This window comes from Herpailurus yagouaroundi, unplaced genomic scaffold (genome assembly GCF_014898765.1).
Source record: "Herpailurus yagouaroundi ecotype Mexico unplaced genomic scaffold, PumYag 161, whole genome shotgun sequence".
Lineage (NCBI taxonomy): Eukaryota > Metazoa > Chordata > Mammalia > Carnivora > Felidae > Herpailurus > Herpailurus yagouaroundi.
Window position 1 is genome coordinate 13,357,310 of NW_024412402.1, and position 17,489 is coordinate 13,374,798.

Here is a 17,489-nt window from a genome sequence, read left to right on the forward strand (position 1 = left end):
AATGTGAATACATAGATTCTAAAACTTTTCCTCTGAAAACCTGTCTTCGTCTTGCTTTCCTGTCTAATTTGTGCCCTTATCACCTCCGCAGTCCGGCCCTGTATATTACTGTCAGTGAGGGGAACCTCTGGAAGGGGGCCCTGCCAGGAAGCGTCCGAACCCCTGCTATTTTCATTCCCAAGGTTATATTTGCTTTGTAATCACGACCTCCCTCCTTATAGCAGCCTCTTAGTCCTGGGCAGGGGAACACACGAAGCGGCCCTGGGGTCCCTCTTCCATAAGAAATACAAATGGAGGGGTGCTTGTGTGGCTCAGTCGGTTAAGCGTCCGACTCCTGGTTTTGGCTCAGGTTACGATCTCACGGTTTGTGAGTTCGAGCCCCGCATTGGGCTCTGTGCTCATAGTATGGAGCCTGCTTGGGATTCTCTCACTCCCTTTCTCTCTCTGACCCTACCTTCCTTGCTCCCTCTCTCTAAAAATAAATTAATACACTTAAAAAAAAAAAGAGATATAAATGGAAAACAGATGACCCTGCCCTTCTTAGACCCGGGAGATTCTCTTTCAGGCTCTGGACATCCTCTTATATCTGTTTTAGAAAGAAACAAAGTTAACGCTAAGTTAACCAAGAGGAGAGGGAAAGGCTTTTCTATATTTTCCATTAGAATGCCTTTGGTTACCCAAACAAGAGGCCAGTCATCACGTGTTCTAGACTCAGTTTACCAAACAACGCATTTTTCTTTCTCCTGCGTGTCACGGGTAGAAAAAAAACCTCAGAGTATTGTGTATCCTTTGGTACCTACTTGACTGAAAAATTGAAGATCTATGAATATATATAATAGTATGTACAGAATACAGATAGCTATAACTATATTGACTGTGTGTGTTTTCATACTGTGTAGACATAGTCCCTTAAGCAGTTCCTTGGATGATTAATATTTTATAACGTTGATGGGCTGGTATCTACCCATTGGACCCAACCTGCACCATCACTGTCCTTTTTCATTATTGTAACCACCCCCGGCACCTCTCTAGCTCCCTCTTACCCCTTAGTTGTAATTGAAAGAGGAAATAAGGAGGCCTCTATCGTAATGCAGGTGAGCTTGGCACCCCCCCCCTTGGCCATTTAAGGCCTGTTATTTGAGGAAGAAAAGCAGAAACTCAAAAGAGAAGAGTCTTGCGGTCCAGCAGTAAGAATAATATTCGTTTCGTTTCCTCTTCTGCCTGCCGCCGGCGGCCAGAGAACACCTGTCTCCGTAACCAGTACCGCTGCAGCAACGGGAACTGTATCAACAGCATTTGGTGGTGCGACTTTGACAACGACTGTGGCGACATGAGCGACGAGAGAAACTGCCGTGAGTCTCTTAGCTTGGCCGGGCGTCTGGGATGTTACACGTTTGTGGTTACCCGCGAGGCCGGTCAGCTCCTCCCAGGTGGGGACCTGCCACCCCAGATGGGCCCTCATGATCAGCGATGCCCGTTTAGGCTGATGGGGCTTGGAGAACAGAGAAGAACATGTCTCCACCGCCACTTAGATACAGGTTATTGTTTAACACCCAACCCCCACAGGTGAGGGAACTGCTCACTACAAGGGGTTGACCAAGAAGCATCGCGTGGCTGAAACTGAGCTGCCTGGGGCGTGGGGCAGCCTGGGCTGTAACTGTGGCCCTACTACTGTGATAAAGCTGTTGACCAGGTGACATTCCTTGATCGGTAAATTCAACCTTTTCAGAGATTGGAAACAGGTTTTACTTTGTATGCCACTCCAGTCGGCGGATATCAGCTGACTGCCAGGCTCTAGAGTGATCGTCCTAATTGACTGATGATGCCTGGTTTGGTTTGAAATGCGGGGCTGTTGGGGCGCCTGGGTGGCGCAGTCGGTTAAGCGTCCGACTTCGGCCCAGGTCACGATCTCGCGGTCCGTGAGTTCGAGCCCCGCGTCGGGCTCTGGGCTGATGGCTCAGAGCCTGGAGCCTGCTTCCGACTCTGTGTCTCCCTCTCTCTCTGCCCCTCCCCCGTTCATGCTCTGTCTCTCTCTGTCTCAAAAATAAATAAACGTTAAAAAAAAAAAAATGAGATGCGGGGCTGTTGATAGGTGTGCATGGAAACATCCACTCCAAAGAGTGTATACTTTCTAAGGGTAACAACTAAAATATATGATTGTGTTTAGCAAGGTTTAAAGACAAACAAATAACTACGTATCATGGGTAATTGATTTACTTCCAGTTTTTAATTTTTAGTAGCTTCGACATTACCTTGTAAGGAGGTGCTTTGCCTTCTGACAGTGAGTAATACGTTCAGACATTCAGTCAGCAAGTATTTGTTGAGGACTCCTTTGTTCTAGGCTCTGTGCTCTGTGCTAGGCTCTGTGCTTGGCTCTGTGCCTGGCCTCAGGTGATCAGGTGGACAGGTGGATCAGGAGTTTACAGTCTGTAGGGGAGCTGGAAAAATAGAGAGGCAGTTACAGAGGAGCCTATGAGTGCTGTGATGGGGACGCACCATATGCATCCAGGAAGAGCACACAAATCAAACTTGGGTAGGTATTTATGGAGAGCCCTGAAGAAGGGTGGGTAGAGGTGAACCAAGCAGAGGTGGAGGGAATATTGTGGTAGGTAACAGAACCACAGGTATGAAAACCCAGAGGTCAGAGTGCGTGGTGTGGGACACCGGTGACAGGAATGGAGAGTTGGCCTAGGGATGGTCCCCAGAGCAGCAAGGGCCTGTGAGCTTTATTCAGAGGAGCAGTTGGGAACCGTTGAAATGACATGATGAGATTTTTGTCTTTGGAAAGATAAGGACTAGGAAGAATGCACTGGAGCGGAAGCAGACCAGGAGCAGGCAAGCCAGAAACTAATCCACAGGCTTCTCTTTCAAATATTTCCCCATGAGAAATCCAGAAGCTCGTTGACCATTTTGTGCTGTAAGAAGAGGTCGATGGGTGCCTCCTGGCTCCATATACTCTTCTGGCCTCTGGTGGATGTACTTAGCCGGCCACCTAAGGGGCCTGTGCCAGGTTCCCAGGCTGTTCTATCCAGAAAGTAACCTCAGGAGCAGTCAATTCACTGACAAAACTATGTATTGCCCTTCCTGGCTCACAGGAGGTTTTTACTAAACCTCTTCTTAATGATTTTTTCCTTGGTTTCAGTGGTTGCCATTCACACCCAGGGAGAAGAGCTTACTGAACGGCAGATTTGGGAAAACATTAGGCTATCTGTGTGTTTCTTCTTTTCTTTTCTACCAGAGTCTCAGGAAGGTGTGGTGTTGGTGGGGGGAGAGCCAAAGCTCCTTAAAAACTGTCCACATGAACAACAGGGGAGCCTACCTTGGAAAGGACTTTATTACACAATGGGGAGGGAGAGGAGATGCTTCTTAGAATTGGCACGTTGGGTGCAGATTGCCAAGATATGATTAGGCTTGGTGGAAGCAGAGAGATTTAAACTAGATGACCTTGTGTCCAGTGATAAGGATTCTACCCTGGGTTTTGGTGTCTACTCGACGGATAAGCCGGGATCTTGTGTTGGTTCAGCGTTAGGAGGGAAGGACCTCCCTCCGTGTTTAGGACTTGACGCTCTCCCGCCCAGCCCGTGAGCTCTGCACGGGCCTCACAGGCTTCCAGAGAGTTCACACTCGTCCTCTGGGTCAAGTTGGCAGCTGGCTCTGAACCCGCCCTGCTTTGGTGTCACCGTCAGCTGGGATTGACCTTCCCGGGACCACGGGACTTACTTGCTGCTCTGTTCTTTCTCCATTCACTCCACTTGGCCCAAGTCCCGACCAGTCAGATGTGGCAGAGGGGAGGGGTGACAGGGCACCCAAGAGAGTGGTGCTTGTCTGTGCCTGCTCAAGCGGCTCCCTTATCAAGGAGGAGGAGAGCTGCGCTTATCCTGACGGTGGAGGCGCCCCGGCCGAGGGCAGGGCTGCAGGAAAGGGGCAGGCTGTGGCTGGGCAGTCCTGTCTGGGAAGTTAAATGCAACATCCCGTCAGCTGCCAGGGGGTGTGGCAGGGAGGCATCCTGTCAGTTCATCTCCCTCCTGCGCACACACACTCCTGTGCTGGGTAGCTGTCAGGCGCTCTGGGTTTTGACATGAATCCCCTGCAGCCTTGTCATTTTTTGCATTCATCCTCTGCCTCCCACCATGAGCTCAATTACAGAGAAGAAATGGAGCCTCAAATAAGAGCTGCTGGGGATGTGTCACGGCAGCGCTGGCTTTTCATTTCACGGCACAGCCCCACCCTTCGCCCCAGGATTCTCTTCTGTCACATCCTACCTTGTGTGTCAGCTGCTTCCGAGAGCAGCCTTTCCTGGAGGGTCCTTGGCTGGGGTCAGGGGGTTGTGCTCACCTTCAAATAAGTTCTGTTCCAAAGAGGGAGAGGAATCTGTACCCGTTCAGATGCAGTCGGGCAGAGGAAGGACAAGGAAGAGACGTGACATCTGGTGGGAGCCTCTTCTATTTTACAGCCTATCTAATGGGCTCTGGTCCCAAACCTATTTCCTTATTTATTTTCACAAGCCTGTCACAGGGTAGGTATTGTACGATTTCCACATTACAGTGGAGAACACAGAGGCACAGGACGGTTAGGTTACATAAGTAAGTGGTAGATAACAGAACCGAGAGATCCGTATCTAGTCTTTCTGTCATCACAGCACTTGGCCCCATCACCTTATCCTCTTCCTGCTGTGCAGGAAACGGGCTCAAGGAGGTTAAAGTTAATTGCTTGAGGCAGAGGCAGAGCCAGGATTTGAAGCCTGACAACGGGGACCGCGTGCCCGCTGCAGAATCCTTGCCCAACACTCCCTGTGTCATGGAGACGAGGAGGTGCCAGCTTCTTGTGCAACATCGGGCTTCTTAATGGTAGTTTTTCTAGATGAAGGTGTTTCTGCCACTTAGGAGGACCCCTCCGTGTCGGAGCGGATCGTAGGAGGTAGTCCAGCCCATCAGTCTCTCTCCCAGCTGGATGGTGGTTTCTCACTTTCCCAGCCCGGTTCCCATCTGGAAGCTGTCTACCGAAAGACACGCTCTGATCTCCCTTGGTTGTAAATTTCAGGTTCTCATGGGTTTTTTTTTTTTTTCCCCCCCTTGGTTGGCTTTCCAGGGAAATGTTTGTGTTTGGTAGGGGGAATGAATTGTTCCTAACGAGTATGTTGTGTCTCCCATCTTAGCCACTACCGTTTGTGATCTGGATACCCAGTTCCGTTGCCAGGAGTCCGGGACCTGCATCCCCCTCTCCTATAAATGTGACCTCGAGGATGACTGTGGAGACAATAGCGATGAAAGTCATTGTGGTAAGGAGACATGACATCCAGGAGCCCCGTTCCTGAGCAGGGTGACTCTCTTTGCTCACTGGGCTGTTGTGGGTTATAGATGCAGAATTTCTTTTCCTTTCTTTTCCTTTCTTTTCCTTTCTTTTCTTTTCTTTTCTTTTCTTTTCTTTTCTTTTCTTTTCTTTTCTTTTCTTTTCCTTTCCTTTCCTTTCCTTTCCTTTCCTTTCTTTTCTTTAAATTTTTTTTAAAGAAGTTTATTTATTTATTTTGAAAAATAAAGAGTGTGCGTGCAAACAGGGTAGGGACAGAGAGAGAGGAAGATGCAGAATCCCAAGCAGGCTCTGTGTCACGAACGCAGAGCCCCGCACGGGGCTCGAACTCACAGACCATGAGATCATGACCTGAGCTGAGATCAAGAGTTGGACGCTTAACCGATTGTGCCCCCCAGGCGCCCTGATGCAGGATTTCTGAAAGCGTCTCTGGGTTTATGATAGTCCAGCTGCATGGCCACCATGGTAGGAATGATTCATTCAAAAAATAACAGCCGCTGCTTGTGCCTTGCAGAGGCGCTGTAAGCATGGGTATGATAGCGAGGAAGATTGCTAAATGAATTTAGGCGGTTCGTAACAGCTGTATGCGGAACAGACTCGGCCCACACATCTGGGTGGCTGTGAGATTAGCCTCCCGAACACACAGATCAATACCTTTGTCAACGTTTTTTAAAACCAATCTAACTCAGTAAACTCTGTTAGAAGCCCAGCAGATGGTACGAACGTTGTTTGAACATCTGTTTCCCGAATGGAGATTTTTACATTTAGAAAAATTAGCGTGTTGGAATTGCAAGGCGTGATAAGGAGTTCTCTAGTTCAAGTTCAGTTTCCAATTAAATGACCGAAGGGACATATTTCAGGTGACACTATGAGTTTGTGTCAGAGTAGCAACCCGGAGCCTTGTTTCCCACCCCGCCCCCGCTGCTGCCCGGCACCGGCCCTGCCCGGTTCACGAGGCCTGTCTTGGTGAATGGCTCTGGTACCCAACTCGGCGTCGCTGACTGTGCAAGGAGGAGACGTTACACAGTGCACACAGTGTACCAGATTGGAGGGATCCTGGCCATGAAGGGGAAGTGAGAACGGAGGCCAGACGCTGACCCCAGACATCGTGATGAGTTGGTGTGGCCATGCCAGTTCTCTCTGCCCACCCACGGGGCAGGTCCGGTCAGGCTGTGCCGGTGCTTACAGATGGGGCCTGCTATTTTCACCAGCAGGCAGTTTGACCCCAGGGACTGGAATGAGGAGAGCAGGGGAAATGCTCCTAGCCTGGCTCTCTGAGGAATTTTGTGGGATCACGTCATTTTCCCTCATCTCTGTAAACATAGAAAGTTCTGGAAAGCAGTCTTCGGGATCCAGTGCTGTTCTCCCTGCGTTTCTCCCGTCTCCTCCTCAGCGCCCTCAGAGGGGTGAAGGGCACAGCTTGGTAGGAAGGAGACCCCAGTGGTGTCACTCACTGGGCACACGTGTGACCATCCGATGGCCGGGTTCTCCCTTCATGAGCCTGTTCATGCTAGTGTCTCCTGAGTCCACCCTGGGGTCTCAGTCCCTGACATCCTCAGAGCCAGGTCCTCTTAAATATCTGAATCCCCAACTTCACCCTCAACTTGTCTCCTGAATGAGGGCAACTCAGACTTGGCTACCTCTGTTTTCATAGAATCTTTTTTTTTTTTAATGTTTATTTACTTTTGAGACACACACACACACACACACACACACACACACACACACACACACAGAGTGTGAGCTGGGGAGGGACAGAGGGAGGGAGACACAGAATCTGAAGCAGACTCTAGGCTCTGAGCCATCACCACAGAGCCCAACGCGGGGCTCAAACTCATGAACCATGAGATCATGACCTGAGCCGAAGTCGGATGCTCAACTCACTGAGCCACCCAGGCGCCCCACGTAGAATTTTTAAAACTCCATTTCAGGGGGCGCCTGGGAGGCTCAGTCAGTTGAGCGTCTGACTCTTGGTTTCGATTCAGGTCACGATCTCAACGGTTGGTGGGTTAGAGCTCCGTGTCAGGCTCCACGCTGACAGCTCAGAGCCTGCTTGGGATTCTGTCTCTCCCTCTCTCTCTCTGCCCCTCCCCCACTCGCTCTCACTGTCTCTCTCAAAATAATTAAATAAACTTAAAAAAAAATTTTTTTTTAATTCCATTTGAAAGTTCTGTTTTAAAGGATAGTCCCAGGGCCTGTAAATGGTGTTGCCAGGGAAGCCTGCTTGCAAGTCTTGGCCAGGCTGCACGGGCTCATTTGCCTCAGGACCCCACCTTTCTAGAGACAGCCGGCCGGCCAACATTCCTGGAGCTCTGCCCACAGAAGCTCCCCAGTTTCCTGTGTTTCGGGAGCTCGGCACTGACCTCACGTTCCCCTATCTGAGCATCGCATCCTAATCAGCCCCCTTGGAGTTCTCACTACCCCCTTTCTGAAACCACAGGCTGATACTAGAAGGCTTCTGTTTCTTGAGAATTCTGCTTTTTGGACAACTAGAGCATCGCCCCCAACCTTCCCATCGCAGCAGTCATAGACAGTGGTAATATTTGCAGAGTGCGCCGAGAATAACCCTGTTCTTTCCTGGAGGCAACCGGCAGCAGGAGTATCTCGGGGCACCCGTACCCCATTTGCAGCACGCTAGCTGGAATCAATCCTCAGCGGCCTTGCAAATCCCCGGTGCAAGCCCGTGCTATGTCTGGATAAGTGGGGATGATGCGGATAACGTGTGCCCTGCTAACCCTTAGGGGCTCTGGCACCAGAATGGAATCATGAGCGAGGCTTTGTCCCCACGGCTGTGTGTCTGTGGTCTCTCCTGCAGAAATGCACCAGTGCCGGAGTGACGAATACAACTGCAGTTCGGGCATGTGCATCCGCTCCTCCTGGGTGTGTGACGGGGACAATGACTGCAGAGACTGGTCTGATGAAGCCAACTGCACCGGTCAGTACTTCCTGCTCTCCCTGAACAGCACTTGTCTGTATGTGCGCTGGTTAGCCTCGCAGCCCTACGTGATCGTAGACTCTAGGCTCTGAGAACTGGACCGTAGACATCAGCCAATTGGCTGCTTCTCAAAGAGCTGGTCTGTGATGAGCTTGTGCCGACGGGTAAACCAACATCCTGCTTTCTTCATGGAGAAGGTCTTGCTGTGAAAAAAGGACTGACTAAACGGGTATCCTGATACAGTCGGTTCACATTCTGGCTCAAGCTTATTTCTTCTTGACCGTTAATACACAGTTGACAGACTTGGTCCCTTGTCTGGGGACCCTACATTGGGTAGCACTGGACTAGCTCGTGGTTTTGATTTTTTTTTTTTAATGTTTATTTATTTTTGAGAGAGAGAGCGAGAGAGAGAGAGAGCATGAATGGGGGAGGGGCAGAGAGAGAGGGAGAGAGAAACACAGAATCCGAAGCAGGCTCCAGGCTCCGAGCTGGCAGCACAGAGCCCGACGTGGGGCTCGAACCCATGAACTGTGAGATCACGACCTGAGTTGAAGTCAGACGCTTAACCAACTGAGCCGCCCAGGCTCTCCTAGCTCAGGTTTTTGAATGGGGAGCATCAGAGAATTCCCCAACAGCCAAAGCCTAAAGTGTACTGTGCACCCGTTTGGGGCAAGATTTTATGAAAAATAAAGTTGGAAAGAGCATGAGGATATGAGAGAAAGGCTGGGCGGTGTGATGTGGAGGGAATGTTTGAATTCTTCTGTTGAGTGATGGGTTCACTCATGTTCATTATACTACTTTTTATGAATGAATGAGTGAATGAATGAATGGATGGGGCCCATTTACATTATGGTGGAGTGGAGGAGAACAAAGAATTGGGAACGCTGTGGAGGGGGAAAAAAAAGACTGATCCCACTGCCTGATGAGTAAATTTTCTCTGCAACGTCTTGAAATTCACTCAGTTCTACGTTTAAATCTCTCCAGTGATGGGGCTAAAGTGGTTTCACGTACCCATTTCGTCGTGAGGGCAGATCTGCTTCTTGGCTTTGGTTTTCAATTCACTGTTAACTGCATTAACTTGTCATTCATGCGGTGTGGATCATGGCTCTTGTGGCGGGACTTCCAAGGCCCCTCTCTTAATCTCCCTCGCCCCCCACGTGCCCCACCGGTTCCTACACTGCCCAGCATCTGGGAGCTCGAAGCATGCCTACGAGTGTGTAAAAGCAAATAAAAAGAAGGTTATGTGATCAGATCCCAAATGTAAATAGAGACAACTTGTGTCGTGATGCTTTAGTTTAGATTTGGTTCCTGTAGGGCAGAAATGACCTTTGACCCCTTTGTGTTCTCCCACTGCCCAGCCCCTGGGAAGAGTGCCTGTTCAGGGAACTTTTGTCAATTTGGTAATTTACACAACTGCTTTTCTGTAGTCATCTTAGTTTCGAGGCGACCTCCTGTGGCCTTAAAGAGTACGTGGCCCTCCTCAAATGCCCTATCGTCCCACAGGATGATCTGTGATGTTACTAAATTCTGTGCCCTTGCAAACTTACCCTGAACTTGCCCTTTGTCCTTTCTGGTGTGATCTGTCAGTGTCTGAACCTCTGTTCTGGGGGCACTGCAGGAAAATGCTTCTCTCCAAACATGAGCATGGCCTGCAGAAGGAGGAAAAACCAAGGTCCGTGAAGGAATTGCCGTGAGCCCAGGAACCACGAGTGCTGTCTGGAAGCTGTGGGTTTGGGTGGATGATTGGGTAATAAATTAGAGGGGTGCACTTGGGCATTGCAGTTTGTAAATTGCAAAATGATTGAACATCTTGTTAGCACAACCGCGTTAGTCAATTTTGTGTTTCAGCAGCATGTGCTGATCTTCCGGGATGAATTATCAACCCGTTTCTATGGGCGGGCTCACCGTAGACTCCTGATTTTCCTCTCTGATTTTTTTTTGGCAGGGCTGTCTGGGGAAAATGTAGAGTGTTTGCACCTCACCTGCTCCCCTGTCCCCATGGCTGTTCTTCCAAAGCTATTTAAAGATGCTTCTCCTTCCCTGTCATCTCCGAATCGATGGCGGTCAGCTGTGAGCTCATTAGGATGTATGGCGTGTCACTTCGTTTCCTGACCTAACAAATTAAGTCATCTGCAAAGCCAGGGAAAATAGATCGGGGTCGACCGACTTCCTGTCGGCCTCAGCTTGCGTGCAAGGTCTTTGCTCTTCTCCCCCCCTGCTTTTTCCTTTCATGGGATTGAATTTCCTTTATTCCCTTCTCCCCACCTCCCTGAATGGAATTTTGAACTTACACTTGATTTCTGTTGTATTAGTGGTTATGCTTAGACGTCTCGTGTGTCTTTCTAGTTACATCCGCCTCTCCTCAGAATGCCTGGATTCCAGTCTCTGCACATGGTCCCAAGACTAACAGACTCAGTAAATACTTAGTATTTTAGTTTCACATTTTAAAAATCCTAATATTAGCCATTGCTATTATATTTTAGTAACCATTTATCACTGCTTCTTGTATCTGATGCCTCCCTTCCAAGTACATCCTTCTCCATTTCTTGCAGCAGGAGTCCGTGAGTGGTAAACTCTTTTAAGTTTTGTTTATATAAACGTGTCTTTATTTTGCTGCTCTCAAATCCTGAATTCAGATGGATCTGGGTTTCTGGGTTTGTGGTAATTTTCCGTAAGTATCTTGACGAACTCCTTCTGTTTCCTTCTGGCCTCTTCTGTGTTGATTTGATTTCTCCTGTCGGGTGATGTGTTCAAACAACAATCAGACATTCTTTCCTCTCGAGTTATCTGTAGGTTCTTGTTGATTCGCTTGTCTTGTGGCTGGTGTGCAGCTTCCCCCATCTAGGTGTGGAATTATTTTTATTTGTCCTGCTCTTGAGACTTGTGTTCCTTCTTGGGTCTGAGGATTTGTTTTTCGTCGATTCTGGGGAACTACAGCCATCTTTTCAGCTCTATTTGCTACTTTCTCTGCTTTGGTCTTCAGCAGTTACTGTCAACCATTTTGTTGGACTGTGCCCTCCTGTTGTTCATGGTTCCTGTTTTTGTATCCCCTGTCTCTTTATGACTCTTTATGACTATCTATAGTCTCGGTTACTTCCTCAGACTTCTCTTCCAGTTCAACAGTTCTCTTTTCAGCTAAATCTAATGGGCTGTTACACAAATCCACTGAGCTATTATTATTTCCATGACTATATATACATTTTTTAAGCTTATTTTTGAGAGAGAGAGAGAGAACAGGGGAGGGGCAGAGAGAGAGAGGATCCAAAGTGGGCTCTGTGCTGCTGGTAAAGAGCCCAAGGTGGGGCTCAAACTCACGATCCGTGAGATCATGACCTGAGCCAAAGTTGGACACTTAACTGACTGAGCCACCACTGGGCACCCCATGACTGTATTTTTTATATCTAGAATTTCTGTCTGGTTCTTTTCTTTATGCTTTACGTTATTACTTTTATTTCACTAATCATTGAAGTTATATTGATATTCTCATTTGTGTTCCCTCGTTCTCTTCCTCATAGTCCAGTGCTGTGTGTTGAATGTGGCAGTGCTTTCCTACCGCATTAATTCATTCATCCCTTCTGCCCCCCCACTTGTATTTGGTTAATAATTTCCATCGGGTATTCCAGAGGGTCCTGCTGAGTCATAGAAGATCTGTCCAAGTCAGAGAGTAAGGTGTGGGATAATGGCCTCTATTAGAAACCAGGATGCTCTAATTTCATGGTCATTTACCCCATTAGCCCATCCATTCTTATAGTCACAGTGAATCCTGCCGTGTGAAGGATTCCTATTTTTCTTCCCCAGTTCTTTAGTCTGTATTAAAGTCCGTCTCTTCTATCCCTGTGATTAAAAAAAAAAAAAAAAGTATTAATTGAACATGTATTATTTACTAGACACTTACTGTCAGAGAGCTAATAAGTTACTCAGGAGGTGGGAAAATTCAGAAAAAGAGAATGTGTTAAGCATTGCATTCATACCTGGCCACTTAAAATGAAATTGTGCAAACTGATGAGTCTTTCTGAGCGCAGCTCCTGTGATAGATTTTGGAGATCTCAGACATGCCTCCCAGAATGGTCATTTGGAAACTCCATTAGCACTCTGAAATTGCTTTCAATTAAAAGTGAAATGCATAAGCTGAATAATAACAAGTAGATCAGTATGGTAATGAGCTTAGGCAACAGCATATTTTATGAAAGTGAGCAAGGCTTTGCTGAGGAATATTTTCAAGGGCTGTCAGACTTGGAAAACCAACAGATCAAGAAGTATTCCAGGCAATGGCTGTTTACTGGGGCAAAAAATCATGTGCCCTGTTACTCCTCTTACCAGATAAGTATATTTTAAAAAAAGATGTTTAATGGATTCCTTGTACCAAAGGTTGTAAAATATTGAGACTTCCTGTAGACCTGTGTGCATGCTACGCATCTATCCTTGATCTTCAGAGAGAGAGGAAGACAGCAGATAATGGACCAGCACTTGTGTTAAAGTGGCTTGAAAGATCAGGTTCTCTGTATTTCCGACTGCTGCAAAAAATAGCCTCAAATTCAGTAGAAATTCTCGAGGGCGTTGGAAGCCAATTTTCCCAACCCTTGAGTAGCAGTTGCCAACCATCGCGATTGAATAAATAACTACAGTATGCACTCAGTAACCCACTTTTGTTTGTTTTGCCTCCTGGGTTGCGCAGACATCCTGTCCACACAGTTCAACTAACAGAGGGCTCATCTATCTCGGTGGTATTATTTTATGTCACTTGTCAAAAAGGCCAGGCCTGGCTTTCATTCGGCCACGAACAGACACAAGCGGCTTTCTGTTTCAGTGGAGGAAGGGCAACACTCATGGAGAAGGTGGTTAGTCGTGTTGGTTGGGTTCAAGGCACCCAGTCTGCGTCTGAACCAGCCTTTGATCAGGGCTTCGAGAAGTTGCTAAAGGACTTCCAGGTGGCCTCAGCCCACGTATGCAGCTAGGGCTGTTCGGTTATAACAATAGCTCTGTTCTACTTGCCTCTTTTGAAATGATTGTCGGGGACACCACGTATTTATTGTTGGCTGGTGGATGTCACTCCTGACTGTTGAGAAAGACGAGTCTGGGAGGTCCTGGGACCTTTTCTTTGTGAGCCTGGATAAATCTTCTGTGCCCTTTGGAGCTGAGGTTTTCCCCATCTGAAATTGGGTAGTTGGTTTAGAATTATAAAATGACAGCCTGTCAGAGCTAACCAGGGTCCTTATGTGTCAGCATCGATGATGAGACTGAGGCCCCCGCACGGTGGCTGGACCGGGCCTAGGGCCAGTCTCCTGAGCACCGGCTGCCCCTCCTTGTCCCACAGAATCTGCATGAGTGGGTGGGTTTATGGGAGAAGATGAAGTGGCAAGACGGAGCAGGGGCAGCACAGGCTGTGGGCTGGGATAGCCCTGGAGCCATTACTTAATCGTCTTCGTGAACGTGGGCGAGTTTCTTCATTTCTCTGAGGCTGTTTCTCACCTGTGGTCGGGCAATAATCCTTACATCGTAGGTGGTTGTGAAAAGCAAATGATTTTTTTGGTGGTTGTTTTTAACGTGTACATCTGCACTTGTATAACATTTCCAGACCCACAGAGCCAAGCGATTGCTTCATCAGGAGGCTGCCCCCCCACCTTCAGGGCAGCCCCAGGTGCCTAGCTCCTGGCCAGGGAGGAGCTCGGGTGCTCCCCATGCGTACCTTTTGACCCAGTGCGGGGTCTCTTTAGTCAGCCCCTGGGTGGTTGGTGGGGGAGCGGCAGTGAGGGCGACATTCACGCACTCTCTCTCCCCTTTTGCCGGCAGCCATCTACCACACCTGCGAAGCCTCCAACTTCCAGTGTCACAACGGGCACTGTATCCCCCAGCGGTGGGCGTGTGATGGCGACATGGATTGCCAGGACGGTTCTGATGAGGATCCCGTGAAGTGCGGTAAATGCAAACGCTCCAGCCTTCCCCTGGAGCTTCCCCGGTGTCTGCTGGTCGGGGAAAGAGGCCACAGATGGGCCGGGGAGTTCTGCTCCACCGTTCCTCTCTGCCCACTCTGACAACCAAAGAAGCCCGCCCAGGTTCCGTGTGGCATCGCGCAGGATGTAAAGGGGTGTGTGATACGGTCTTCATTGTCAGGCAAGCCGTTTGGCCTCATTGCGTTTCCATCGCAACTTTGAAGCAAAGCAATGGAAACCAGTGAACGCACCCAGAGTGCTAACTGCAGTCCCCAAGGACGGAAATTGCCAGGGTTCTGCCAGAACTTAGCCAACGGTTTCTCTATAAATAGCGTACTTTATGACTGAGAGTTCTCTGTTATGGTCCTTTGGTAAAATGGACCCCTCCCCGAAGGTAGAACATTTTCAGCATAAGTGATTTAGAAGAGAATTCTGAGGTCATCAGTTACCTTCACAAAATAGCTATGACACGAACACAATGTATGAAATCCTCTTTTATACCAAATATCTTTAAGGTTCCCTCTCCTTATCTCTTTCTCCATAACGTCTGTCAGAAACCAATCCCCCGTGTTTCTCCTCTGCTCTCAATATTCTGCTCACAGAATACTTCAACATTCCTTGGCCACCAAATGTGTGTTTTCCACACTAAGCAATTCTTCAGTACCAGCCGGGTGTCCCACAGTTAATTCATTCCTTACTTTGTCTTCCTTGGGATAGTGTGAGACCTTACAGGGGAAGGGTTTGGTCCCCCACGCCGCCCCCCCCCCCCCCCCCGACTTCAGATGCCAGTCACAAGCCTCAAATTGCCACCTGAACTTCTGACTGACCGGCCATAAATCCACATTCCCACGTCCCCTCCCTTGGGTTCATCGATTTGCTAGAATGGCTCACAGAATTCAGGGAAGCACATTTCCTACTTGATTCGAAAAGGACAGAATGAACGTCCTGATGGAAGGTACGCGTAGGGCAAGGTATGGGAAAGGGATGTGGAACTTCCGTGCCCTGTCCAGACCTGTCACTTCTCCAGCCTCTCTGTGCTCAGCAACCTGGAAGCTCTCTGAGCCCCATACTTGTGGATGTTTACGGAGGCTTTACGGCATAGGCATGACTGATCATTAGCTGTCTCTAGCCCTCGGCCCTTCCTGGAGGATGGGGAGTGGGGTTCAAAGTTGCAAGCCTCTGGTCATGGCATGGTTTTTCTGGTGATCAGCCTCTATCCTAAAGCTACACAGGAGTCTACCCAGAGTTGCCCCATTAGAACAAAGGACACTCCTGTCACCTAGGAAATGATACGGGTTTAAGAGCTCTGTGCCACTAACCAGGGGCAGAGACCAATATATCTATATATTTCCTGTTATTATACACCATACGTTCCGGATCTTCATGGGATGGTAGTCATTGCACGTCACATACTCTGTTCCTCTCATGTCACCATATTAAACAAAGATGTTTGCCTCTATCTGTATTTTTCTGTAGTTAGCATTTTCATGGCAGATGCATATTCACTTTGTATTTCTCTGACGTGGTTTAGTTGGTTGCTTCCTGGTCGGGCATTAGCGTGTTTTTAATTTTACACTGTTATACATAGTGAAATTATTCACTTCTTTGGAAACGAAGGTTTAGTTTTTCTTGAAGGTACTCGTTATGATATGTTTTCTCAGTATGGAATGGCTGGGTCAAGGGTTCTGATGTGTTTTCATGATTCTCATTAAGTGTCGCCATATTGCATTTCCGAGTGATTATGCCAGAGGCATCTCTATCAGTAACATAGTGTATGTTTCCCCAAGTCTCCCTTGATCTTACATTTTATCTCTTTAGTTGTTTTCACTAATGTAATAATGAATGGGAGTTTGTCTCGTGTAATTTTAATTCTGTACTTTTATAGAAAGCTTTTATAGTTAGTGGCATTAAATATTTCCCTGACTCATGGTACTCACTTACTGTTTCTGTTTGATGTCCTTAGAATAATTTCCTAGGCATGATGGCTTTTTAGGGGATGAAAACACATTTTCTTGCCTTACACGTGACCCTCCCGGAGCCATTCTCCTAAGAGTTGGGTTTGTAGTGGCCCGTGACTCGCGTGCTAGAACTTACATTTAAGCCTAGTGGCCAGCAGCAGCTCTGTGTTCATGAGAAAGGGTTACCTCATACTAAGAATTCTCTGCTAAGTGTAAAACCTAAGATTCTTAACATTTCTAGGATGGACTTTGTCCAAAGGGCTTTGGCTTAGAATTCCTGAAGAATTAAGATGGTGATTTATGAGAGCTTTAAAAGACCAGGGTTTATAATCGGGATTCAGCAACTCCTTTTCTTTTTTTTTTTCATTCACCGAAGCTTTTCTTGAAAATATATACTCCGTTTTTTAAGTAGGTAACAGGTTCAAAATGGAAAAAAGTATCACGAGGTGTGGGGGTAAACATTTCTCTCCCCATCTGCCGGACTCTCACCCTGTCCGTGTAGGAAACTTTGGTTGGAGTCCCTTGTAGGATGTTTTCGTGCGTATGTGCACGTTTAAATATAGTGTGTATTCTTGTGCTGTTTTACACGAGTCGTATGCTATGTGTGTTGTTTCTCACCTTGGTTTTTTTTTCACGCAACCATGTATCTAGGACACATTTTTACAGAGTACTAACTACTTCTTCAGTCCCTTTGTAACAATCTGGTGCTCTGGTTGTACGTACAACAAGGTCTTACAGAGTCCCCTGTTGAGGGACGCGTACGTGGTCCTCAGGGTATTGCAAAGAGTGTTGCGGTGAATAGCCTTATACCTACCCGATTTTCCACTTGTGTGGGCAGATGGCGTTTTTCCAACGGCATCGCCGGCTCAAGGCGCATGTACGCTTGCAATCGGGACAGCCGCTGCCCATCTCCCACCCTCCTGAGGGGTGGTACAGACCCGTCCCCTTCTCCCCCCCCCCGCCACGATGGGTGTGCATGCCTGCCTGTTTCCTCTCCGTCATTTCCCTCCGTTGTCGGGTTGCATTTCAGAGAAGAAGTGTAACGGCTTCCGCTGCCCGAACGGCACCTGCATCCCCTCCAGCAAGCATTGTGACGGTCTGCGGGACTGCTCGGACGGCTCCGACGAGCAGCACTGCGGTGAGTCCCCTCCCGGCAGCGGCGGGGCGATCGTGGAAGAGGTTGTAGCTCGGCGAACCTTGTCGCTTCTTCGCAGTGTGTTTGGGGATTGGCCCATTGTTTGGAACTGAACGCTTACTTCTCCTACTCCCCTGTTGCTGACTATCGCTCGGGTACCATTTTTGGCCGGGGAACCCTCTTACCCTCCATTTCCTTTCTACTCGTAGACGTTGTCTCGGGTC

General features: G+C 48.2%; 1 protein-coding gene and 1 long non-coding RNA gene across 2 annotated transcripts in view; one reads left to right on the forward strand and one right to left on the reverse strand.

Annotated features, from left to right (window-relative positions):
• SORL1 (sortilin related receptor 1) overlaps window positions 1–17,489 on the forward strand; it is a 153,751-nt gene that overhangs the window by 92,119 nt on the left and 44,143 nt on the right. The window contains exons 23-27 of the mRNA XM_040482842.1: window positions 1,239–1,352; window positions 5,156–5,278; window positions 8,123–8,242; window positions 14,033–14,158; window positions 17,161–17,268. Of these exons, the coding sequence (XP_040338776.1) occupies window positions 1,239–1,352; window positions 5,156–5,278; window positions 8,123–8,242; window positions 14,033–14,158; window positions 17,161–17,268 (591 nt within the window). The remainder of the gene's footprint in view (window positions 1–1,238; window positions 1,353–5,155; window positions 5,279–8,122; window positions 8,243–14,032; window positions 14,159–17,160; window positions 17,269–17,489) is intronic.
• Window positions 2,195–4,914, reverse strand: LOC121035543 (uncharacterized). The gene is made up of 2 exons (XR_005792942.1): window positions 4,336–4,914; window positions 2,195–2,427 (listed from the first exon to the last, which is right to left on the reverse strand). It is a non-coding gene; the product is annotated as an uncharacterized LOC121035543 (long non-coding RNA).